Genomic DNA, 27,025 nt, shown 5'->3' with positions numbered 1-27,025 from the left:
ATTGGCAATAGTCTAATAGAACCTGTTTTTAGAAACTGAAATCATATAATCTGATAATATTCTTTGTGCACAGGTGGTAGAGTACAATGGATTCTGCTGAAATTCATGGAATATGGAACAATTGGAACAGACTCAGCACTAGCAGCAAAAATTACTAATAATTTAATCAAACCTGTCTTTAGTATTTTATTATAATTACAAATATATAAAATATAAAACTGAAATCCTGTAATTTGACAATATTCTTTGTGCATAGGTGGAGTCTGCAAGCATTCATGGGATATGGAATACTTGAAATGGACTCAGCACTAGTAAGAAAAATTGGCGATAATCTAATCGAACCTGTTTTTCTTATTGGGGAGATTAATGGGTCAATCTCGTGTCAATTTCTTGGGTAATCACCCGGATGACCTATAGGAAGAAGCCCCACTGTTGAACGTCACATATAGTTTGCACATAACACTGCACCGCATCAGCTCGAGTCTCAGGAACGATTTTCGACCAGCTAATTACTGCTCAATTAACTGCACTCATAGATTTAAGAGTCAATACCCCTCGAAAACGGGCGTCATTATCGCCAAAGCAACCTTTCCTCCAACAAATGCCTTTACGATCGTTCGCTTCTAATCTTGACCAGTAAAGTCTTTGTTGTGTGCATCGAATAATGGCGCCCGTTTACGATATTTGCGCCCGGAATTACAGTTTGTTTCCCCGGGACCGGGATATCTTTTCCATTTGCGCCGGGGGATAAACCGTCAGAAATTTCCCCCTCGATAGACGACTAGTGGATTAATACATAATGCATTCTCGAGCTTACATATACAGAGGCATTCCTCGCGATCGGATTCAAGCGTTCCTCGGCTCGAACTCGAAAGCTCTTTTATCCGTTCCGATGAAAGAGGCTCGTGCACCGTGGCGCGGCTGATAAACGGATTAAGAACTTTGGATCTAATTGGCCCCCGGTCCGATTGTAAAAGAAACCCTCGACGGCCTTATTGCCAGCCGGCGAGATTAGGATACGTTCGTATGTACACATATATACGTGTATACATACCCTTCGAAAGCTTATCTCCGTTTCGACGTTGCTTTCCAACCTGCGGCGGAGAGAACCTGCCTCTATTTACTCGCGTATCCCGTCGGTTTCGAATCGTTTTACGGTCCTCTAATCGTCACTTCCGCATACTTGGCCGGGCCCCGTTCGGTCCCTAACGGCGGATCGTTATCGTTCCCGTTATCGCGAGCCAATCGTTACGTTTCGTTCGGAAATTGTTAACAGGACCGGGACAGTTTTCATCGGCCCCATACTTTATCCTTTCTCTCTCGCCACCGACAAAAGGATCTCCGTGGGCCTCACGGTGGTGAAATCCGCGGATACGAGGCGAGGGATATTCAGGGAGGACCGCGTGGAAGAAAGAAGCGAGGATGGTGCCGCGGTACCACGGTATAATAACAGAGCACCCAGGCCCCGACTAGCTGATGACTTCATTGAACTGGTCTCGCTCGGCCCCCGGGCTCAGGACCTCCCTGAAACCGTCTGAAATTATAACGCCGGCCTCGGGCCAGGACCGCTTTTGATGCGCCCCAGACACGTTTCCGAACATTTAAACTGGCCCGTACACGTTTCGATTCCTCGTACCAAATGTCCTGGGTCTCCATAACACCCCTTCAATGGTATGTTCATTCAACTGCAGATTAATGGAAACGTACAAATTTTTTGGGGGATCTACAAGTCTCTCCAATAGTAAAGATACAATGTACACATTGGGGGCCATGTTAGGTATTAATTCATTTGTTCAGGGGAAAGATAAACAGAGTCCTCATACTTGTTCAACTCACAAAGGCAAGCCAAATTAATTAAATATAGATTTGGAGGGTTTGACAGTCTTTTCACCTATAAAGACACAGTGTACATATTGGGAGCATTGTTAGATATTAATTATTATTCATTTGTGTTGAGAAAAAACCCTTTAAAACAAGAAGAAGTAATGTATAAGGACAAACAAAGTAAAAATTCCCTATATTTATGCAACTCAAGTAAGTCAAATTAATGAAACATACAAATTTTTTGAAGGATTTATAAATCTTCCAATTTTAGACACATTCTACACATTGGTTCTTTTTATATATAGATTATTATTCATTTGTTTTGAGGAAAAATCCTTTAAGACAAGAAGAAGTAATATATAAGGACACACAAAGTAAAAATTCCCAATATTTATATGCAACTCAAGCAAGTCAAATTAATGAAACATACAAAGTTACAATGTCCACATTGGGAGCATTGTTAGATATAATTATTATTCATTTATTCACAGCAAAACACCTTTAGTACAAAAAAAGAAATATGTAAAGATAAACAAAGCAACAATGACACAAGAGAATCATAATTACCCATAAGTACCCTGCAAGAACAGAGAACTGTCATATTCTTGATGATGAACATAACCTTGAATTTAATTAATGAAGTCAATGAAGTACTCAATTGGTACCTGATGAAAATAATTAATGTACATTGTCATGATAGTTTTGGACTCTATATTCTTTGTGTATAGATGATACAATAAAAAGGAGGATTTGAGGACTGTTATATCCTTGAGTTTAATTAATGAACTAACCAATTGGTAACTGGTGAAAATAATTACTGTATGCTGCCAATGATAGTTTTAGACTTTATATTCTTGGTTCATAAGTTGTACAATAAAATGGAGGACTTGAGGACTGTCAAATTCTTGATGATGGAGCTATCCTTGAGTTTAACTAATGAAACCAATTAAGAATTGAATTGGTAACCTGTGAAAATAACTACTGTACCTTACCAAGGATTGTTTTAGACTATATATTCTTTGTTCATAAGTTGTACAATAAAATGGAGGAGTTGAGGACTGTCATATCCTTGATGATGAAGCTATCCTTGAGTTTAACTAATGAAACCAATTAAATATTGAATTGGTAACCTGTGAAAATAACTATTGTACCTTGCCAAGGATAGTTTTAGACTTTATATTCCTTGTTCATAAGTTGTACAATAAAATGGAGGAGCTGAGGACTGTCAAATCCTTGATGATGAAGTTATCCTTGAGTTTAACTAATGAAACCAATTAAGTATTGAATTGGTAACCTGTGAAAATAACTACTGCACCTTGCCAAGGATTGTTTTAGACTTTATATTCCTTGTTCATAGGTGGTACAGTAAAATGGAGGAGTTGGGGACTGTCATATCCTTGATGATGAAGCTATCCTTGAGTTTAATCAATGAAACCAATTAAATATTGAATTGGTAATCTGTGAAAATAACTACTGTACCTTGCCAAGGATTGTTTTAGCCATTATATTCTTTGTTAATAGGTGGTGCAGTAAAATGGAGGAGTTGGGGACTGTCAAATCCTTGATGATGAAGCTACCCTTGAGTTTAATGAATGAAGTCAACAAAGCTCGATTGGTACCTGGTAAAAATAACTATTGTACCCTGCCAAGGATAGTTTTAGACCTCCCAAAGGACTCCCATTCTTAATGATGAAGACATCCTTGAGTTTAACTAACAAAATGAATGAATTATCCAAGTAGTAACCGGTGCAACTCTATGAAAGGACAATTTTTGCTAAATCACAGTGTCCCTGTATAATATTTAAGAAATTGCAGAGTGGAAAATCGATTGGGGGTGGAATGGCCCATACACGGATCTGGCGTTTGCGCTTCCGCGTGGTCCCCTAGTGCCAATAAATCGAACATCGAGAGAGGTACAACGCAACGGATCGCGGGAAACACGAGCGTTTCATAAGGAACGGTCGTTGTTAGGCCGTGGCCTATAAACTCGCGGCTTACAAGCCACGATCGCTTCCCTCTTTCGTCCGTAGATATCTCGTGGACGGGGCGACCTTCGCGTAGGTTCCCCGGCGTACGTTCCACGAAATGTAATGGAACGCTCGGTCGCCTATCCGTCTCGCTGTCCCCGCGGTCGCGATAGACTTTCTTTCTGCCCGTGGTATAACATGGTTCCCCGGTCTATGGACGATTCATCGTGCCAAAACCTGTGAGAACCGTTCCGTGTGCGGCAGGGATAGACGGTCGTGATCGCTCTTTGGATCGTGTACTGGTATCGGACCTCAGCGTTCGATGAATAAGAGGAAAGCCCCGAGCCCACTCGAGGGACAACGTTAAACCGTGGAAAGAGAAACGACGGGGGAACGAGCAGTCGGGGACAAGTGGAGAACACGGGGCACGCGGAGTCGTTTAACCCGAGCGGGTCAGCCGGGGTCGTCCGTTCGATCGAAACGTATCGATTCGTGTATGCCTCTCCCGCGAACGAGAGAGGAGAGAGATCCTATGGGAAATAGAAAGTGGCCACGCGGTGTGTGCTCGCGGTTGGCCGTGCGTGCGTTTAGCCTACGTGAAATTTACGAGCGGACTGCCTCGTAATTACCATTGTGGAAACTCGAGAGAAACAGGGAACGCGGAGGGAGTGAGGGTGGAGGGGTAGGACGGAGAATAAAAAGAGGGTACCCGAAGGTATATCCGCGAGGGGGGGGACGATAAAAAGCGTGAGGGGAAGGACGAAAAGGGGGGAAGAGAAGGTGGACAGAGGAGGGAGAGACTTAGATCTCGGGACTATATACGCCGGGGCCTGTAAGTGCCGTGTAATTGCTACGGCGCGTTTACTCGGGCATCTGTTTACCCACTTCGATCGCGAAACGTCCAGCTGTAAACGCCCATTGGAGATCGGTTTCCATCTCGGCGAGAGCGCGCTTATTATCCGCAGAAACCGCCGTGGCTGCCGATCGGTATCTGTTTCGTATTTAACGACGCCACCACGGCTCTTGCGAAACCGTTCGACACGGTGGCCTTCGGTAATTAGGAATGGAAACGCGGATCGAATAATTATTAGTTTCGATATCTGCCGGCGGGTAAAGTTTTGTACGGGAGACGTTCGACCAGATAACGCGGCCGATACAGCGAGTTACGAGCCGACCGTACGACACACCGGGTACCGTTTGTCCGCGCGATCGTTCCACCGTAATTGCCCGAGCGTCTATCTGTCGGGGGCCCCTTGGATAAAAGATCGCCGGCGATCCGCGTAAAACTCGTCGTAACTCGCCCGATTTACCCGCAAACATGTCCACGACGCGTCCGAATACCGAAAAGGGGCCCTACGAAAGAGGGCCTCACGGGGCCTCACGGGGCCTTACGGGGCCCTACGGCGCCCCGGATCGTCCAACGCGAAATTCTTCGAGGATATATCGGATCGTGGATGACAGGGAGAGGCGCAATAAATCGGCGAAACGTCACGGGCGCAGAAAAACAGGCGGATCCAGCTCGTCTCGGTGTTTCTTTGTCGTGGGACCGATCCCGTGTCATCGGTCCCAAAGTCCGCGGGTCTCCTTTCGTGTCCACCACTCGGTCACGAGGTCCCCGCTCGAACCGTCTGCGACGCGGCCTTGCGAGATTCGCGACAAAAACCGTTTGCGGTTCCCTCCCGATTCTCTTCCTTCCTCCCCCCACCTGCTCCGCCGTCGCTTCTTCTGTTCCTTCTTCTTCGAACGGGCCCGAGCGATTCGGTGTTAGAATCGCTTTAATAATAATAATTTTATTAAGGCCCCCTCGGGGCCGCGCCAGGCGACGCGCGATTAATTAAAATAATCGTTTCACGCGATCCTTTATTTTCGTACGGTGCTTCAAACTCCGTCTACGAAATATTCGTCGCGACAGTGGTTCTCAAACTTTGATAACCACTGCGATTGTTTGTTATATCGAGTCAAAAAATTGTTTTTTGTTATTGTTAACTCTTTGTCTACGTCTTTATAAGTCTATCAATACCTATTATTATTGAAGGAATGTGCAATTTGAGTAAATTAAAAATAGGTTAGAAAACTACTTATGAGTGCACCATAGTCAAAGGGTGAAAGATTCACTATGCAATTGTGTTCAAAAATTGTAGCTATGATAGTCTTTTAAGCCTTGGACGACTGAGACTGGGTCAATTCGTGACCCGTACAAATATTTCTATTCAATTTATTAATAAACTATTATCGTTTCTCACTAAATTTGCATTTTATATTTTACAAATGCACTATTCCTTACAAATACTCAGACATCAGATTCATTTGATTAAAATAATATTATTCTAATTTAACACTATTCCTACCACACTTATGATGCAAACTGTGGAAATACTTGTTAACACAAATATTAAACTCAGAAAGTACTTCCAAGTTATTAAATTTATTTGTTCAATATGAAATTCATCTAGACTAGAAGTCTGATACTAATAATGGAGTCAGAAAAGGGCCCATTCTCCGTCGTTCGAGGGTTAAGTTTTCCAAAGCCGCCGCATTAGTTCCGAATCCCGCCACTTGGCGCTGCGGAGCCCCCATATTTCCGAAATGTCCCAGGTATCTCTTTCTCCGAGCATTTGCATCCGATCGCGGAGTTTAAATGGCTCGTTTTCGGTGCTATTGTGCGCGGGGGGGAAGCGGTAGGCGAGGCAAGGATCGAAACTCGTCGAAAGAGCGTTCGTTCCGTGGCTCTATCGAGGCGAGTTCGTCACGCGCCGCTCCTTTTTTCCTCTTCTTCCCCGTCCCTCTCGATTCGTTCTCGTCATAATAGAGGAATCTGTTCGTGGCCGCGCGCTTTGGCCCGCCTCTATCGTTTCTGGAGCCGCCGACAGCCACCGGCGCGCCGCTGGCTGTCGAGGTTTCGAGCAGGTTCTCAGGAATTCACGGACTCATGCGACGACCGGGTGTCCAAGTGAAACGTATAATGGCATTTAACGAAGAGGAATCGGCGGCGGGGGCACCCAACGTGCTCCAAATTGCTAGGTCAGGCTAATGCGGGGGATCGGGTATTGTTCCGACACCCTCCGCAGCGATGGCTCGTGGGAACCCGTGTCCTTTTTTCTTTCCATTATCCTCCGTCGCGAGCGTCCTCGCCTTTTTCGGAAACCGCCATTTTCTTTTGTACTTTTCCCCGATACGATCGACGACCACCGATGGCGACACGTCCGCGCGAATTAACGTTCGCGGATCGAAATGGGGGGAAGGCAACGACGAAGACGAAGGTGGGCGAAGCTCCACTCGTCTCTGAAAACTGGTCTGCCGGAGACGCGGGCCTTAGGACCCAAGGAGAGTCCGAGGAGCGGCATTCCCCGGTAATTAGTCTCACCCATAAATTACTGGCTATTCCGTGTCTGTGTTGGTCACAAACTCCGGTAACGTTCTCTCTTTCCTCTCTGCTCCCCCCCTCTTCCCTTCATTTCCACTCTTCTTTTTCGCGTTTCCTTAGCGTTGCATCGAACGATAGTTCGTCATCGTAGGACGAATAAAGTATCTAGGTGGCAGGTTTGAGTCTATGGGAACGAAACGGAACTCATCTTAGCCGTGGGTCCACGGGCCCCAGTCTGATCCCGGAGAGTATCTCTCGGGCCGGCGAAGGGGCACAGGACCCCGCTGCTAAATGAGCTGTAATACGGACCCCCGCTGACCCCCTTGCTCCCCCCTCCCTCCTGCTCTTCCACCTCCTTCTCCGTCCTCCGTCCCTCTCTGTCTGCCTCCTCTTCGTCCCCCCCCCCCCCTCGACCCCCCCTCGTCGAAAACTACTTGCCCCTCGGGGCAGGATTCGACGGTCATGATACGGCCACACCGGACGACTCCTTTTACCGTCACTCTTCCCGCGTGGTGCCTTTTGCTTTCCGCTGCTCCTTTTCATCGGCGTTGTTATCGCTTGTTCCTTCCGCGTCGGTTCGCCTTTCGACGCGCGCTTTGTCGGTGCAATCGGGCCGCTGCATCGCGCAACGCGACGCCATCGCGACAATTTCCAGCGCTCGGTTTCCCTTGACTCGATACCCGGGAAATACGAGCCCTCATACTCTTTGCAAGAAACGGTTCTCCCTTTATGGGACTCACGAACGTGATATTAAAATATTTTTTATTTTACTGTTTTTAGAGAAGACACCAAATCATAATGCATTGTATTGACCCATTGTACGATATGCATGAAACATTCTAATGCATTGCTAGCTAACCTCGAAAGATATCTACAAGAAGTCTTACAAAATGACGGAGGAGTAATGTACCTCGATTAATTTGGTATTTAATGGCAGGAGTGAAAGATGGTGTTAGAAAAACTAGAGAAGAAAACCTGTAATGTCTGGGGGGTTCACCTCCTGCACTCGTCGCTAGAGGGCTACTCTCTTGACTCCCTCGCAAACGATTGAGTGACCCTTTAGTTCCTCAATCGACTCTCCAATATCGTGGCAACTAAGGCAGGGCCTGCTAGGAAGCCTTTAGTGATGAGTCCACTATTTATATCAGGCTCTCCCGGGGACTTCCCCTGCTATCTCGCTTACAATTCCCCCATCCATCAAGATGCAAAGTGCCACAAATGCGTTGCAAAAAGAATTCTGTATTAATCACAGTTTGACCATAGGACCGCGAGAGGTTAATAATAGTCGAGAGAGAGTCCGTCTAGTCCCCCCGAACTATTTTCTGTGGTGACATTTGTCTGGATGGCGTCGTCGCGTCGCGTGGGTGGGAGAGGGGCCTGATGACAGTGGTGATGTGACCCCTCCTGGAGGCCAATCGTCGCGTGCTAGCCCCTGGAGGTCAACGAAGCAATTGACCCCGTGGTTCTGACGCGACGAGCGAGATCCCCCCGTCAATTAGGTCAGACCTCAACGCTTTTTGGGTCCTCCGCTACCTATCGAAGAGGCGACTAGAACACGCGAATCCGATACTTCGTGAGACGCGAAGTTGTCGTCTCCTTTTCGAAAGGGAGACGTGTACTCGAAGGATCAGGATCCCGGTAAAGGTCCACGGTCGGATCGCGGCTTTGTCGTGGCGGCGGAGATGAAAAGGATGTAGCGAGCCACACGCCGACAGCTTAAGCCCTCTCAATAGCCCTGTAAGATGCGCCTCCGCCGTGTACCACCGAGACACGATGGTCAGAGAGCCGGGATCGGGTTGTGAAACGGAGAGGAACGGTGGACGGGGAGAAGGTGGAAGAAGGATGAGGATATGGTGGACGAGAAGAACGGTCCAAGTGCTCCGGTGTTAAAAAGAGACCCGCAGAAGAGGAACTCTGCTACCGGGGGAGCTTTGGGACCGCGAACTTTCGAAGCTTTGCGACGTTTGGACTCCGTGGGAAGGTCCCCTCTCTGTGACTTATTCTCTTTTACTTTATATCTAACATCTACTCTGAGTATCATTGTAGAATAATCAGAGATACAATTAATACTGTACCTTAGGAGCATTGACTGAAGTGGTGTCTATTTGATTTAGTTGCAAATTTGTCTGAGTTGTGGCATCTTCAACCCTGGGCTCCTGAAATCATATGCAGAATCAGGTCAAGCATTATTCAGGATAAAAAGTTTCCTAGGAATGTCATTGCAACAAATGCTCATCGAAGTGGCGCTACTAAGTGCTTTTCCATAGGGTGAGAGGCTGAATATCACGCACAAGCTGGAAATCGCGGGAATTTAGCATCGTTCCGAAAGATAGCGGCGCGCCGTAGGCCCCGTGGTCCTCCCCCCGCGGATCCCCAGGCGGCAGGTTGCGAGGCAAACTCGTCGAGAGTTTCGTAGGAGAGTCAAAAGAGGAAAAGAGGGGCTCGGTTGCGTCCCGTTGCCGCCGAGCGGCGCTCACCTGCCTAGCCCGCAACAGTCTCGTACGGTTCGCTCCGACCGGGAGCCTCGTCGCCGATCACGGACGAACGATTCTCCTCTCCTCTCCCCTACCATCGTGCACTTTCCACCTCCGCACGGATCGCGCCACGCCACGCGAGCTTTTCGACCTTCTTCCTCGCCCCCGTCTCTCAGCCTTTCTTTACTCCCCTTCCTCCGCCCTCGCTGCACTCCCTTCCCTCCCCCGTTGCTCCAACGCGTCGCTGGATACCACGCGGTCTCCGGCGTCCCGGAAAAATTGGAAATCCCCCCCCGATGACGACACGATCGACAGTGACGTCGGTGGTGCAGTGAAGTGTCCAAGGGAAACACGAACAGAGAGGAACGAGACGAGGCAAAAGAAGAAAAAAGAGTGGGCGAAGGCTAATGGTGGGGCAGATGTTCTCTACTCCTCGGTACATTCCTGGTGGGGGTAAGGCAACACTCAAAGTTCGTGGTGACGTAGTTCTGGCAGGAACGCGTCGCGTTTTTGTCCCCGCCGGAAGAAAACGCCAGCTTCCTAGATACTGTGGGAAAGGGCGAGAGGGTGGGGAGGACGTCTAGCCGGAAGATACCGGAAACCGGGGGTTCCTCTCTTCCGGGGTGATCCACTGCTCGTCGCGCGACAACGTGCGCCCTCCACAGGGGGGACAATTGGATTGTTTATCCGGCGGTCGAGCGCCGGGCCCCGTCCCGTGGACCATGCGGATCCCGGGCGTACGATATTTGTATCCGTCGGAGTGCTTCAAAGAGACTGTTTCGCTTTGATCGGCGGCGCTCTCGAAGCTGGAGAAGAAAGAAGAAGGCGAGGAAGAGGAACAGGCGGCGGAGAAGGAGGAAGAAGCGTGCTGCAACGACGCCCAGGAAGAAGAAGAAGAAAACGATCGTGCTTCGGTGAAGTGTCGGCAGAAGCGAAGACCAGATACGAGAAAGTAGTCGAGAGTGGACGGTCGAGGAGATCGGGTGCTCGATAAAGAATTTCTCCGGGGCGAGATCGAGGGAAAAGGACCGAGCGGATAATCGGTTCGTGATAGGTGAGGAGTCATCGCGGGTGCTACGCGACTTCCTGTCGCCCTCTGGGAACGGTGGTTCCGGTCACACGAACGGGCAGAGAAAGGAAGCGATCGGCAATTGTCGAAGACCACTCCGCGGGGCGGAGGGGATGGAGATGCGCCTCGTTCTCGTGGCGATCTGCCTCCTTCTCGTCACCCCCATCGCCGGCTCTTTCTGGTACGTATTCCTTTGTTTACGCTCGCTCCGAACGATCTGACCGGGCGACGAGTGACAGCACCGACGGCAGCCTATCCGCCATATTTCTTTCTTTCGCCTTAACCTCGAAATCCGCGCGTCAATCAAGCTGCGAGAACGCTCGCAATCAAGAATAAAACCGGCAATTACGCGGAAAAGAGCGGTTAAACGTCGGTACTTTCCAAACGTGACGAACTAACGAGTGCTCCAGTTCCGAGGTACGTCATCTGGGTTATCAATTACGCGGGGCGCGTTACGCGTGCGCGCGGAATGATTAATGACGCCATAAATCCACCTTTGGTAGTTACTCTTGCGCTCCCGGTAAGTAAGACCTGTTCCGAGATTTACGGTTTCGTTTCGACTCGGCTAAATTGCTCGTTACCGTTACCGGGAAACCTGGCCGGACCTCCGCGACGCTCGGCGTCCCGTCGAAACGCGCCAGCGAAATTCGTAACAGGGGGGGGGGGGGCACGTGACGCCGCCTTCCGTAACCGCGTTACGTTCCTCGTCGAGGTATCTCACCGGTTCGGTACAGTAAATTATTCCCCGGTGGCTACGAGCGCGACGTGTGTGTACCCGAGTTTATTATGTAAACGTTTGTACGACGATAGACCCGTTATCGCAGCCAAGGTTCCAGCATCCAACCGTCGCTGCGTCTCGAAAACAGTCGCGGAAAATTCGAGACTTTTGAATGGTGATTCCCAACCCAACCTCTCGCTTGTTGTTTAACTCTTTGACGGCCATTGTCACGCGTCAGGTCACTGTTTTATCTGTTTCGTCGTTGGAATTTGTTTGGGATTAAATGCAATAGGGTATAGAAGCGATTAAAACATCATTCGTCAAGTTTAATATTCCTCCTTGATAGAGTTCTATCTATTGATGGCCGTTGTCACGTGTACGTGACTTCATTCTTGCTATAGCAATGTTATCATTTGAATTTGTTCAGATATCTCGAAACCAATTTTCTACTAAAATATATAGGAAAGATGTAGGACGTAGGAGGGCCTTGACTATTTCCGATCACTTTGACAGCCGCTATCACGCGTACGTGACTTCATTCTAGCCATAGCAATACTATTATTCGAATTTATTTGAATATCTGGAAATCGATCTTCTTGTGAGAGATGTTGGAAAAGGTAACGTTGGAGACTTTTGGTTGCTTCCTAATACTTTCATGGCCGTTGTCACGTTTATGTGAGTTCATTCTTTCCATGGCAATGCCATCGTTCGAATCCGTTTAGACATCTCGAAACCAAGTTTCTAGTAAGAGATACAGTGAAAGAAGATGTGGGAGGCCTCGACTGTTTCCTAACGCGTTGACAGCCGTTGTCACACGTACGTGATTTCACCATTCCCCCAGCAATACCATCGTACGAATCTGTTTAAACATATTGAGACCAATTGTCTAGGATGCAGGGGAGTATGTGGGAGTCCCCGACTGTTTCCTAACGCGTTGGCAGCCGTTGTCACGCGTACGTGATTTCACCATTTCCCCCAGCAATACCATCGTACGAATCAGTTTAAATATAACGAGAGCAATTTTTTAGGATGTGGGAGTCCCCGACTGTTTCCTACCGCTTCGACGGCCATTGTCACGCGCACGTGAACGAAATGTGTAATCGTGGTTCTGGTTTTCGTGAAGGGCGAGGGACACAACCGTGGTGGCTCTCTCGCGAGGTCGAGCAAATATTTGTCGACGATTTAAAGGGGATTTCTGCGCGCGACGTCGACACGACGCCGGAGTGTTTGATAAATATATTAGAAGGTCCGTGGTTTGTTTCGACGAGAGGTATTTAACAGGTATTTAAGCAGGTTCGAGGAACCTTTGCGCGTCGGACGTTTTCGACTTTTTCGCCCGGCGGTTTATCGATCCGCGGCGTTTCGCCCTCACGATCCACCAGGTTCGCATTCGAGGGCCGATTACTCGATCGGAACCGGATTCTCTTTCTCGATCGAGATTCCCCGGTTTTTTCGCGAAGGAATACTATCCTATCTCAGTTCCCCCCGTTTCTCTGGGCTACGGTCGATCCGTTTGGCTCCTCTCTCGTTCCGTTTCACGGGGCAGCGGCGGAGACACGCGGAGGAGCCGGACCCGGGACGATCCACGAGGACAAAGACGACCGAGTGGAAGAGTAAAGAGGTAAAGAAGCGAGCGAGGATGGACAATGGTCTCGCTCGAAGCGTCACCCGTAAATCTCGTTGAGCGCGTATAATTTGTAAGTCGGCAGCAGCCCCGTTTCGCCTCTTCCCTCTCGCCTTCTCTTTTCCTTGCCTCCTCCGCGCTGATCCTCTCCGCGTCCCTCACCCTCGATGTCCCACGGGACCGCGAAACCGTCTCGAAACACCAAAATCGAGAGCGATGCGTCCAACGTGTCCTTTAAGACCAAAAGTGACACAAAATTGAAATTTTTAACGTTTTTTCATTTTTAGACCTATCTATATCACTGGATCTATAAAACGTGTTGATTTGATGGGTCTCAGATTCCAAATTTTACGTTTTGGAACTCTGGATATATTATTTAGGTTAGGGTACCTTTGGTTGTCCAAGGGGGCGGCCATTTTGGTTTTATTATTTGTAGATATTTTCATTTCTATGATAGTAGGTTTATGAAATGGGTCTCAGATTCCAAAATTAACGTTTTGGAACTCTGGATATATTATTTAGGTTAGGGTACCTTTGGTTGTTCGAGGTGGCGGCCATTTTGGTTTTTTTATTTGTAGATATTTTTAATTCTATGATTGTAGATTTATGAAATGGGTCTCAGATTCTAAATTTACCATTTTGAGACTAAAGAAATATTATTTAAATCTCGTTTTGTGATACCTCGAGTTGTTCCAACAATGGCGACCATTTTGGTGCTTTCATTTGTATATAATTTCGTTTCTATAATACTAGATTCATAAAATGTGTCAATTTGATGCATCTAAGATCCTAAATTTACTGTTTTGAGACTCAAGAAATATTATTTAAGTCTCCTTTTGAGGGACCTCGTGTTGTCCCAAAGATGGCGGCCATTTTGGTACTTTCGTTTGTACATATTTTCGTTTCTATGATAGTAGGTTTATGAAATGGGTCTCAGATTCCGAATTTAACGTTTTGAGACTCTTGAAATATTGTTTAAATCGTTTGGGGTACTTTGGGTTGTCCAACAATGGCGGCCATCTTGGTTCTTTCGTTTCTATAATACTAGATTCATAAAATGTGTCAATTTGATGCATCTAAAGCTCTAAATTTACCATATTGAGACTCTGAAAATGTTATTTAGATCGTTTGGGATAGACGACGGCCATCTTGGTACCTTCGTTTGTAGGTTAGAATTGTTCAATCAATAACCAGATAAATATAGAACGTGGAAGTTTAGTTTATGAATGGATGTAACATTGTAATTTGCTGTTCGTTCGCTCTTTCATTTTCGAATCGACGCTAATTGATCTACGCGACCTATACTAACCGCGGATGATCGAAACATAGCAACTGTCGAGTTACTACAAACGGTAACTTTCTATTAACCCTTCGTAATAACGCGTGACTCTAACCTAGGAACCATTATCTACACATTGTATGTCTAATCTAACCTCATTATCAATATGTGTCTATTATAAAAACAATTTAGCATGATCAAGAAACTATTTCATTTAAAAAAAAAATACTCCAATTCATCAAAATGGCTACAATTTTCATTTCAATTAATATTTCATTACAAAATTTAGTGCTTTTCATTCAATAATCGATAATAAATAGAATACTACTGTAAAATACAATAAATAATCTGTATTTTTTCATCTAAAATTTCAACAACAATTACCAGTTCACTCAAATATATTAATAATAATTTACCAATTATGTTGTGACTAGAGTACTTTATATAGTCAGATTTAAATATTGTAAATAATTTATTATTAATTTATTAATAACTGGAACCATATTCTTGTTTCCTGAGTCATTTATTTCGTCATTAGAATATAATTGTTTGCCTTCCAGTCGAAAAGTTAATTAAACAACGATTTGATAATATTCAAGTAATTATTATCGTTCACCAATGGTCTCGTCGTAAATTCTTTTCTTAGAAGCTAAATAGAATTTCGGTTATAGAAGGTTAACACACTTCGTTCCACGTTAATTTCTGTGTGACTTTCTATTTAGACCGACGCGTCCAGCAGAACGTAATTTAAATGTGTATAATTTCTGTTTTATAATACTTATAGACAGCAAACATCGTTATCAGACTGTGGGATTTCGTTTATTCGTACGCGAATTTAAAAACGCGATAACGTTATCCGGAATCAAAGTAATGTTATAAATTAGTGTAAAATATTAATTTATAATCTGCACGTTAAATAATGCATGAAATTCACGAGCTAGAATTATCAAGAAAAAAATGTAGACGCATAAAATGTGGTATGCACGATAATTACGTGGCAATTAGGATAGCTATCTTAGTAGTCGGCCATTTCTCGTGATTTGGGACGTTTTAAGTAAGGTTAGTAACAAGTTTAATCTTACTTTCAGCTAAACGAGTTACGAGAATCGTGGTTTTCTTTGTCCTTATTCTTCTTATTCTTGTCCTTGATCTTGATAAAACCACTGAATTTCAAATCTCTTTCTATATTAATAATCAACGCAATAACTATGGAGTACAAACTGTAAACTCCAAAATGGCTGCACATGCAACTACAAACTATAACTTTTAATATTTCAGAGTGGTATCAAATAAATAAAATTTAAATTATAGAATAATGTCATGTGTGTTATATTATTCTGAATATTTAAATTGTAAAATTTAAATTGAAAATTGAAAATTCAAATTATAGAATAATATCACTCCATGTGGGTTATATTATTCTGAATATTTGCTTTGAATATTTTAGAGTGGAATTAAATAAATAAAATTTAAATTATAGAATAATATCACTCTATATGTGTTATTTTATTTTAAATATTTGCTTTGAATATTTTATTTTATTAAACGAAATTTAGACAATTTTCCACTCGAACAGTGATAGCAAACGTGTTAATAAGTTAAGGTTAGAGACCCACAATATTTTCTAGGACAACCCATTATCTCTTTCTAACCTAGAACACTTTCAGCGTCCTCTTTCAACCAATTTTTAACATTCTGGAGAAAGTGTACGTCGAGCACACGTTGCGCGATTCATAATTTCCCAATCCCGGAGTCTCGTAACTTTTGCGTCGCACAGTCCAACAACGACGACCTAATTGCTCGCGATAGGAACCTCTCCATCACGCTATAGTCTCAAAAAGAATATTATTCAACTATACAAACGTGGGTTCAAAAATTTAAATTAAAAATTTTTAAATAAATTATCCATACTGTTCACAAAATCCTCTGTTTGAGCTAAAATTCCACCTCAAAGATGGCGTTGTTATCAATGTCAAGTAAATTAATTTCTAGACTTTGTGTTAGAATTGTATTTTTTATGAAAATGTAACGTTGGAGGTTAGGGAAGAATTTTACAGCAAAATTGTTATTTTATAGTTGATTTATTGGAATAATATATTTGGACATGTTGGTAGAGGTCAAGTAAATTAATTTCTATAAATGTGGTAGTATTATATTTTCCCCTAGAAACTGTTAAAAACACTTAAAAATCGTAAGAGGCCAAGAAAAAAATTATTATTTTATATTCGATTTATTCAAATAAAACATTTGACCATATTCATCAACGTCACTTAATTAATTTCTATACATGTGTTTAGTATTACATTTTCCCCTAGAAACTGTTAAAAACACTTAAAAATCGTAAGAGGCCAAGAAAAAAATTATTATTTTATATTCGATTTATTCAAATCAAACATTTGACCATATTCATCAACGTCAACTAAATTAATTTCTATAAATGTGTTTAGTATTACATTTTCCCCTAGAAACTGTTAAATACACTATGCATGACACGCTATGTAAGAGGTTAGGAAAATAAATTGGACCAAAATCGTTGTTTTACATCAGATTTATTCGACTAAACCACTAATCATCGATCGAGTATTTCACTTATGATCCACGAGGTGGATTTAATAACTCGAGACGCGTAGTCTACGGGTTATTCGTGCTCGAAAAACCGCATTGCTCGTCTCGGTGACCCAATAGTTGCCTCCCGTGCGGCCTCTCTTCCTACCTCTCGCCTGGTGGCAACCTGTTCGGTGGGTCGCAGGTGGAAAAGGCGTCCGGGAGATCGGCGATCGGCGGTATCGGTAACGACCAGTTGCCGATAATACGATAGCGTTCGGTCGGGTCGCGAAGTCGGCCAATGAGCCGCGGTGGGCAGTCCACGGCTACCTTCTCCCTGGTTGGACAAACCCGATACTCCCACCCGATGCACTCTCTCTCACCTGGCCTCTCTCTTTCTTTCCCCGCTGCTTTATAATCATAATCATAAGAACGCGCAGACCGTGTGACGCGAGGGTCACGCGTTCCGCTTTGATACTCGTCCGCGATCCACGCGAATCGCCTCCTCAACAGACCCTTTGGCTAGTTCGGAACACCACAAACTTGAAAATTACCTCTTCCATTCGAAATCATTCGCAATAGGCCTATGCAATCTACTTTCTGTTAGAATCATTCCTAGGACTTTATTTATTTGTTTATTTATTTATTGTAAACGTGGTCTAGTCACATTAGTGTGCATGAAGTGTGAAAGAAATTAATATGTAATTCATGAAATTTAATTTTTCTTTTTGCTAGTTTCCCTACTCTTTGACGGCCATTGTCACGTATACGTGAGTTCACTGTTTTCCTTAACAAAATCATCATACGAATTCGTTTAAATATCTCAAAACCATTTTCCCAGTAAGAGCTAAAGGAACTCACAATGTAGAAGGCTTTGACTCTTTCTTAATACCTTGACGGCCGTTGTCACGCATACGTGAGTTCAATCTTTCCTTACGAATTTGTTTAAATATCTCAAAACCATTTTTCTAGTAAGAGCTAAAGGAAAACACAATATATGTAGAAGCCTTTGACTCTTTTTTAATACCTTGACAGCCGTTGTCACGCATACGTGAGTTCACTGTTTCCTTAACAAAATCATCGTAAGAATTGGTTTCAATATCTCAAAACCATTTTTCCAGTAGAAGCTAAAAGAAAAGACAATGTAAAGGGCCCTGATAATTTCATAATACCTTAACGGCCGTTATCACGCATACGTGAGTTCATTGTTTTCCCTAATAAAATCATCGTAAAAATTTTTTCATGTTCAAATACAATAATTGACTCCTATAAGAACGTCATGGAGGTGATATTGTCAAATTGCAGAGACAGTTTAAATATCTCGAAATGAACTTTCCAGGAATCACCGAGGCCACAAAAGGTCGTAGGTTGAGCGGTCTTGCCCAACCTCCGCCAACCTGCCAAATCGCTCTAGCACGTTCCGTGGCACGCCACGTGCGTAGTAACGGTTGTGCCGTAAACTCGTCCGTGGTGTATTTGCTCCCGATACAAGAGCGTATTTCGGTCAACCGCCGCTCGTAATGCTTATTTTCGCCGGCGAACGTTCCTCGAAGTTTCGCCGAGGATTAGTACACTCTCGCGTTCGTTTGTCTATTTGCGGTCGTAAAAGCTCGACCTTTTCGTACGTGGCGGGGATGCACACGCGGTGCCAACGTAAACACGGAAAACTCGTTTCCCTTTCGTTGCAGCCACCGCGAGCGGAACTTCCGTTTCATCCTCTTTGATTGCGACGCGAAATCGCCTCTCGAACATCTCGACTATTTTCTGATCGTTTATCCGGGGTCAGTTTCGATCCACGTAGCCAGGGAACGATAAATTTAGTGTTGCAACCCTCCACTCGCGAACGCGCTCGATCATCCTCGCGACATTCTCGATCCCCTGGACGGAAATAATTTTGTCCTGATTTACCGCCCAACGAACAACATTTCCGAGATTCCAGCGTGAAACGAATACCAGAGCCCTCTACACAGAGAAATCTTCGCTCCATAATCGATTTTTGATCTTAAAAGAAACGTAAGAACTTTTAATGTTCGGCAAAAAATTCAATTTTTTTTAAACAGATTCGGTAACTAAATATATTAGTTCACCTGTGCTCTGGACGTTTAGTATGAAAAAGCACGTTCCCCGTCGATCCATCACGGTCCGTGGCGGAAAAGATTGCTTCTGGCGAGCCGGTAATGGCTGCAACGCAATAAATAATGCGTGCAGCGAAATTGAATCGCCGTTCGAAAATATTTCCATCGCGATGTACGAGGCGGAGGCGAAAACGCCGGCACGCCTAAAGAAATGCTCGATTTGTCACGATGGAACGCACGTCGATCACAGCCGGGTCAAAATATGGCGGGGCGAGCAATAACGCCAGTGAGCCGGCAATGACACGCGTATTAGAAACGAAGCGGTTAACGACGAGTCCATTGACGGTCACGCGTTCTCCGTTTGCGCGAAATCGGCGTGGCGTGACGCAACCACGCGCACGAACCGACATCCTAACCTCGACTCCTATATTTTTCCCTTTTTTATTACGTTCGTGCATCACTGGGCCTTCTCGGGGGCTCCGAGATCGGTAGATTCCATCTGCAAGTCGATCCTTTTCGCCCCTGAGGTTGGTAGACATGGCGTCGTTAGATCCTCAGTATCGAGGTTACCTTTTAACCTCAAAAATGTATTTACTACTAGGTGTTACTAGATCTAGTTACTAGAGCACTAGAGCAGCTAGAAATCAAGGTTACTAAGTTTCTCAAACGGGGAATCACGTTATCATATGCTAAGGGACGTCAAGATGTAGTTGGTATCAGATGTTACTAGGTCTAGCTACTAAAGGTGCATCGAGATTTCATAGCAAAATCAAGATCACGAAGTTTCTCAAACGGGGAATCACGTTATCATATGCTAAGGGACGTCAAGATGTAGTTGGTATCAGATGTTACTAGGTCTAGCTACTAAAGGTGCATCGAGATTTCATAGCAAAATCAAGATCACGAAGTTTCTCAAACGGGGAATCACGTTATCATATGCTAAGGGATGTCAAGATGTAGTTGGTACCAGATGTTACTAGGTCTAGCTACTAAAGGTGCATCGAGTTTTCATAGCAAAATCAAGATCACGAAGTTTCTCAAACGGGGAATCACGTTATCATATGCTAAGGGACGTCAAGATGTAATTGGTATCAGATGTTACTAGGTCTAGCTACTAAAGGTGCATCGAGATTTCATAGCAAAATCAAGATCACGAAGTTTCTCAAACGGGGAATCACGTTATCATATGCTAAGGGATGTCAAGATGTAGTTGGTACCAGATGTTACTAGGTCTAGCTACTAAAGGTGCATCGAGTTTTCATAGCAAAATCAAGATCACGAAGTTTCTCAAACGGGGAATCACGTTATCATATGCTAAGGGACGTCAAGATGTAATTGGTATCAGATGTTACTAGGTCTAGCTACTAAAGGTGCATCGAGATTTCATAGCAAAATCAAGATCACGAAGTTTCTCAAACGGGGAATCACGTTATCATATGCTAAGGGATGTCAAGATGTAGTTGGTACCAGATGTTACTAGGTCTAGCTACTAAAGGTGCATCGAGTTTTCATAGCAAAATCAAGATCACGAAGTTTCTCAAGTGGGGAATCACGTTATCATATGCTAAGGGACGTCCAGATGTAGTTGGTACCAGATGTTACTAGGTCTAGCTACTAAAGGTGCATCGAGTTTTCATAGCAAAGTCAAGATCACTAAGTTTCTCAAGTGGGGAATCACGTTATCATATGCTAAGGGACGTCCAGATGTAGTTGGTATCAGATGTTACTAGGTCTAGCTACTAAAGGTGCATCGAGTATTCATAGGAAAATCAAGATCACTAAGTTTCTCAAACGGGGAATCACGTTATCATATGCTAAGGGACGTCCAGATGTAGTTGGTACTATTTGTTACTAGATCTCATAATCACTAGAGCACACAAGGTCGAGTGTTCATAGTGTGAAACAAAGATCACTGAGTTTTTCAAATATGGGACCACATTATCATATTCTAAGAGACATCAAGACGTATTTGGTCTTAAATATTACTAGATTTCCTAGTCACTAGATCATACACTAGTTATTAGAGGTGCATCGAGTTTTCATAGCAAAATTAAGACGAGTTTCTTAAATGCAGAACCACATTATCATATTCCAAGGGACATCAAGACGTATTTGGTACTAAATATTACTAGATCTCCTAGTCACTAGGTCATACACTAGTTATTAGAGGTGCATCGAGTTTTCATAGCAAAATTAAGACGAGTTTCTTAAATGCAGAACCACATTATCATATTCCAAAGGAGCATCAACACTAACGTGTTACTAGATGTTACTAGATCTCCAGTAGTAGAAACTGTTAACTCGTCATATGTCACTTTCAGACAGGGTAAATATATTTAACGCCGAAGAGATTACCCAAGTGCAAACACGGATCGTAACCAGCAATTCTAACCACGAAATCCTAGTCCCACGTTTACATTCCGTAATCTAACCTCAAATATGTTTGTACTATTTCTCCCTGGCGTAAATCTGCCTCTATTTGAGCACCCCCCTGGTAAATGAAAAATCGCGCGTTGGAGGATCCAGCCAATAAAACCGACTAAAAAAAAAAGAAAAAAGTAATATTCGTCGGATCCCAGGTGCAGACGCGAAGGGTGAAGCCCCGGGTGAATCGATTTTGGCGGAATGTTCGAGGGGGGTTTTGCGTTTCCCTAGAACGTTCCACGGAGAAGAATTTGAAATTGTTTCGACGTAGCGATGTATGGAATTTAAAGACCCCCGGCGCGCGTTATCCAGGCTTACTCTAATTTTATTAGTGCTCTTCCGATTCGATCGGGTTTCATTAAGCCGCGTGCCTGGAATAATTGGCGGAGCGCGAGTACGCCGACGGCGAAACGGAAATAGAGGCGTGCTACGGCGGCGTCCGGGAGGCTTCTTTCTTCCCTTTCGAGCGATCGAGAGAGCCTCCGCCAACGAAATTCCTGGAGGTTCTTGGGAAACGATGCTCGAAACGCAATCTAGGCTCGCGGTTGCCGGCTAACCCTTGGCACCAATTTGTTCGGGCATTCCCCGGCCGAGTTAAATTGGCCTTTTTACGCGAGCCGATCATCTCTCTCGGTACTTAGTTTCTTCCGTGCTCGAAACCGTTTCCTGGTATCCAGGACACTCGCTGGACGCGGCCAGGATCACAATTTGGAGGAGAAACATCCGCGGGACGATTTTATTTGAGGTTAACTTCTTGGATACTATGCTATTTTCAAGTCGTGGAAATTCTAGTCGATTTTAAATAATTCACTTCATAGAACATCGGATTAATTCAATTTAATGTCTATTTCATGACGAGGGCCTGGTTAATAGCGAACAGAGATGATGGGGGTCGGCCATCTTTAAAACTTGCAGAAATTTTAGTCAATTTCGACTAATTCACTTCTCAAAAGACCGAATTAATTAAATTTAATGCCTATTTCACGTTAAGTGCCCGTTTAATAGAGTTGTTAAACGCGAGGTGATAAAAATTATGTGGGCAGCCATCTTGATTTTTCAAACTGTAACACTTTGATTCGAATAACTAGTAAATATTCTTTTCCCCGATAAAATATACAATTAAAATTTTATTCAATCCGTGTTATCGTAAACGAAACTCGGTGATCGCAGAAACATCCGCGGGAGGGTTTTGTTTGCTTGATTTCGCGCCTGGTGCGTGTCGTCGAGCCCAACGGGGAGGATGATTTAGATTAAGTGCGCGTATTTAGCCGCCACGAGCTGTTGTGACTTTCGACTTCCGTCGCCCGTATTTTTCTCCGTCACCGTCCTCTTTTTTCGCCGGATTCCACCGCGGCGGAGGATCAACGCTCGTGGAAACGAGGAGGAATCGTGCCCGTCCTTGGAGCCCCGGGTTCCCGACTTCCGTCGTGTTTTCTTCCTATCCTCGAGGGTCTCGTTCGTACGGTGCGAGATATTCGAGGAATCCAGCGTCGGGGCCCCTGGTCCGGGCGACCGTTCTTCTTCGACTCGTTCCTCCTCTTCTTCCGTGGAGCTCCTTTCGGCGGTCCGTGGACCGCGTTTCTCTCTATATTCTCTCCCTTTCCGGTGCTCGAGCGTGTACGAACCGACGAGGCGAGTGAGGCCAAGCAACGTTCGCTCTCTCGTCACTGTCTATCCGAGCAGACAGCGTGGAGCTGCCTTCGAGCAAAGTGAGTGCGTCTAATGAGGCAATAAATAAGTCGACCGCCCTAACCGGCCTCTCCACGCTTTTCGTTCGCGACGACGTGTCCATCCTCGGGTTCTTTTCTTGCCTCCGCGTACGCGGGGACAACCCCTTCCTTCTAGTCCCGGATACCACCCACCCCATCCCACGGTCCTCCTCCCTCCTCCCTCTTTGTTCGTTATCTCCGCTCGAGTTTGCTACGTGGCCGCGTCCTCTTCGATCCACGTCGTTCCTCGTCAACCAGATAAACCACCGCGGGCGAAAATAAGTTACTCCGAAACGCAGGGACCGCGGGTTCTTGACCACTCCGATTCCGCTGACCAGCCGCTTGGCGTATTAATAGACGCCGGCGCGGAACGATCGTCAAACGACGCGACGTGTTTGCACTAATAACGTCGTAACGTTATACATACGTGCATCAGGCGAGAGGTGTATCGACAGAACCACGCGATCCTCGCGTTTATTTGAGTTAGGAGAGGTTAGCTGCACGGGTCGTTAAAGAACCAGCGCAAATATTCCACGGCTGTCATCCTTTGAACTGTTGTGGTCAGGACAGTGTCACGCAGCAGGGAAGCCCTCTAACAGCGCCCTCGTTTCGCGTTCCTAGCCCGTCTACAAACTAGGAACGCCATTTGTAATTTTATTAGGATCAAACTCGCGGAAATGTTAGTCTGTCTTGAATAATTCACTTCGGGGAAGTACAAATTGATTGAATTTATCGCGTGTTTCACGATAAATGTTCCTAGAATGAAATTCTAAGATGGGAGGTGATGGGGACAAAGATGACGAGGGCGGCCATCTTTGTAATCTGACGTTGCACAATAGATCGAGATCAACTCCTTACATACTATGCAGTTTCTAAATATATGGGATAAAACTTGCAGAAATTTTAGTCGATTTTGAATAATTCACCTCTCAGAAGACTAGATTAATCATATTTACTGTGTATTTTACGATAATTGCATGTTTAATTTAGTTCTTAGACGGGAGGTGGTGGAGCAAAGATAATGAGGGCGGCCATCTTTGTTTCTTCAAACTGTAACCCTTTGCACTCCATGATTTCTTCTTATTGATATAAATAATCAGCTAATATCAAATAGAATTTGTGTACGAGTGCAAAGGATTAAAAACTGTTGATTGTCGAGTGGTAAAATTTGGTTTCGTAGAAATAAAAATACTTGACAACTGACGTTTCAGCAGAGTATAAACGTCTCGTTAATTTACAAGCTTGGAGGAGCACTCGGTTCGGAGGTGGCTCTCGTCAGGAGAAATTGGCTATTTTTAGGGGGCCGCGTAAGAGCTAGTTCTTCCGTTAGCACGACGATAAGCCGCGACAACGACCGTCGCGTCATAACTTTCGACTTCTTGGAAAGCGCGTCGCCTATTATCCCGGGCTCGTAAGAACTAACCGCCTTCGCCGCGTTCCCTCGCGGATTCCTGGCGTGTTTCGCGAACCGTGATAGCCGCTCGAGCTCCTTGGAAGTCGCGATCGTGCTATCGAAGTCGCTTCGGAACGGTCAAAGTTCGAGTCTTTGGTCGGTGGGAATTCAAAAGATAAAAAAAACATTCTTCGCGGAGAACCTGTTTCTGTTTTAAAAGAGCCAGGAAACATTGTCGATGATAGAACTGTCGAGAATGTGTACTTCAAATGAGGTTTGATGAAAAATTGATATTGAGGTACAAATTGAGAGGCAAAAACAGAATTTTTTTATTGTTTTCACCTTAAAATCACCATCACTACATAGTGAAAATAGGGTTAAATCAGGCTTCGATGACGTAAATGAAAATATTTTAGCTAAATCTTAGGGGACTCCTGGTACCAGAGGACGCCATATTGTTTTCTCTCCTACATCAAATTGCGTGGTCCCAAACGAACCTCGATCGATAAGTATTGACCCAGCTAGTCCGTATTTTAGCTAAATATTAGGGGACTCCTAGAACTAGAGGACGCCATATTGTTTTTTCTCTCCTACATCAAATTGCGTGGTCCCAACGAATCTCGATCTATAAGTATTGACTCAGCTAGTCCGTATTTTAGCTAAATATTAGGGGACTCCTGGAACCAGAGGACGCCATATTGTTTTCTCTCCTACATCAAATTGCGTGGTCCCAACGAATCTCGATCGATAAGTATTGACCCAGCTAGTCCGTAGTCCGTAGAAATAAATAACAATCGGTCGGTGGAGACCTGTTTTTCAGCGTGTACGCGGTTCCGGTGTCCGGGAGGGTTGATCCGTTATGGAGGCTGGAGGACAGGGGCCCCCGGGGCAAGAATATCGACGACTCGAATGAAGTTCTTGCGCGTTGTTCACCGCCAGCGGGGCCGGGTCGTCCCGCGAGACGTAACATGCGCCATATTTTGCTCTCCGAACGAGAGCAGAGCGTTTAGCCTTTTTTCCTTCGGTCTCTCCGCGTATCGCAACCGGCTCCGCGAGCATCCCTCGAGCCGCGGCCACGTTTCGAATCGTCTCCGTTCTGCGGGTTTCTCGAGAATTCCTGTCCGCGTATCCGACGTTCTTGTCCTCGCTGTTGCAGTCGCCCCGTTCCAGCGTGGAATCCCTCGCCCAAATGACGATGTCACCGGTGCCCGTTGCTCCCGGCCGACCGTACAGCCGCGGACTTCTTCCTCCTCTTCTTCTGCCTTCGGTTCGTGCGGAACGAAAAGCGGCGGATGCATCGTCTGCCCGCAAACCAGCGTCGTACACGGGCGCGAGCAACCGTCCTTAACGGAATTATTGCCATTAAGGTCGTTGCATTCCCGAGAGGCCGTCGTGTACGCGCCCCGGCATCCTACCGACGCAGAACTAATGATCTTAATTAACGTTTCGTAACGAAGGTCGCTCTCGGACAATCCTCCATCCTGTCCTCCGCCCTCCTCGGCGGTTTCGTTACTCTTCTTTCGATTCTATTCTTCTTTACCCTCCGAGGAACTTTTTCGCGCGGGGATCTTGGTCCTCCGCGAGACAGACGCCGTACAATGGATCGAGCTTACGTCCTTGGATGCTGTGCAATTTTCGAAATGATACGATGAAACTTGTAGAAATTGTCTCTTTAGAATGATTCACTTCATAGAAGACTAGATTAATTAAATTTAATGTGTATTTCATCATATATGTTTGTTTAATGGAGTTCTTAAACGTGAGGTGGTGGGACAAAGATAATGAGGGGCGGCCATCTTTATGAGATAAAATATTTCAAATCATTTTGAAAAAATTATTTTTGGTTGCGGGGGTTAATTACTATTATTTTTGGTCAATAGACATACCCCTGAAATGTTACGCATTTTCGAGAAAAAAATTTGAATACCGGGACAAACTTTTGCGGCGAAAGTAACAAATCGTTCTGGAAAAATTATTTTCGACTGTGGGAATCAATTATAATCATTTTTGGTCAATAGACATACCCCCGAAATCCTAACCAATTTCGAGAAAAAAATTCCTTACTGGAAATATAATTTCAGGCCAGAAATGTCACTCTAAAATTTCTTGCGTATCTTTAAAACGTCATAACTTCTGAACGGATTGGACGATTTTAATGTTTAAAAAGGCAAACGACGCGTATTTTATTGTAGAATATGTAGAAATTTTAAAAATAATCAAAACGTTAATCCTTGACCTCGCAAAATGAGGAGAACCCCATAAAAATAGTCCAATTTTCAAACAGCCATAACTCCTACAATAGTGAATATATTCCAATGAAATTTATTTCTGTAATAGAGCTCATGAATACCTACAAAAAAGTATTAAACAACTTTTCTGTAGGGTGTCAAACAAAATTATTAAAAATGAAAAACGAATTTTTAAGAAAAATCGACAGGGGTTTCCCTGTTTGTTTACAAACTAAAATTGAAAAGTTTCAAACCATTCTGGAAAAATTATTTACGGTTGCGTGGGTTAATTACAATCATTTTTGGTCAATAGACAAACCCACAAAATCCTAC

The 27,025-nt window shown here is 44.6% G+C and overlaps 1 protein-coding gene across 1 annotated transcript in view; it reads left to right on the top strand.

Annotated features, from left to right (window-relative positions):
- Positions 1–10,811: 10,811 nt before the first annotated feature.
- LOC122399841 (protein Wnt-6-like) overlaps positions 10,812–27,025 on the top strand; it is a 43,261-nt gene continuing 27,047 nt past the window's right edge. The window contains exon 1 of the mRNA XM_043400848.1: positions 10,812–10,879. Coding sequence (XP_043256783.1) covers positions 10,812–10,879 — 68 coding nt within the window. The remainder of the gene's footprint in view (positions 10,880–27,025) is intronic.

This window comes from Colletes gigas, unplaced genomic scaffold (assembly GCF_013123115.1).
Source record: "Colletes gigas isolate AHSC1104 unplaced genomic scaffold, ASM1312311v1 Colletes_gigas_Sc00015, whole genome shotgun sequence".
Taxonomy (NCBI): domain Eukaryota; kingdom Metazoa; phylum Arthropoda; class Insecta; order Hymenoptera; family Colletidae; genus Colletes; species Colletes gigas.
Note: the sequence above shows the minus strand (reverse complement) of the source record. Positions and strands in the feature narration are given on the sequence as shown.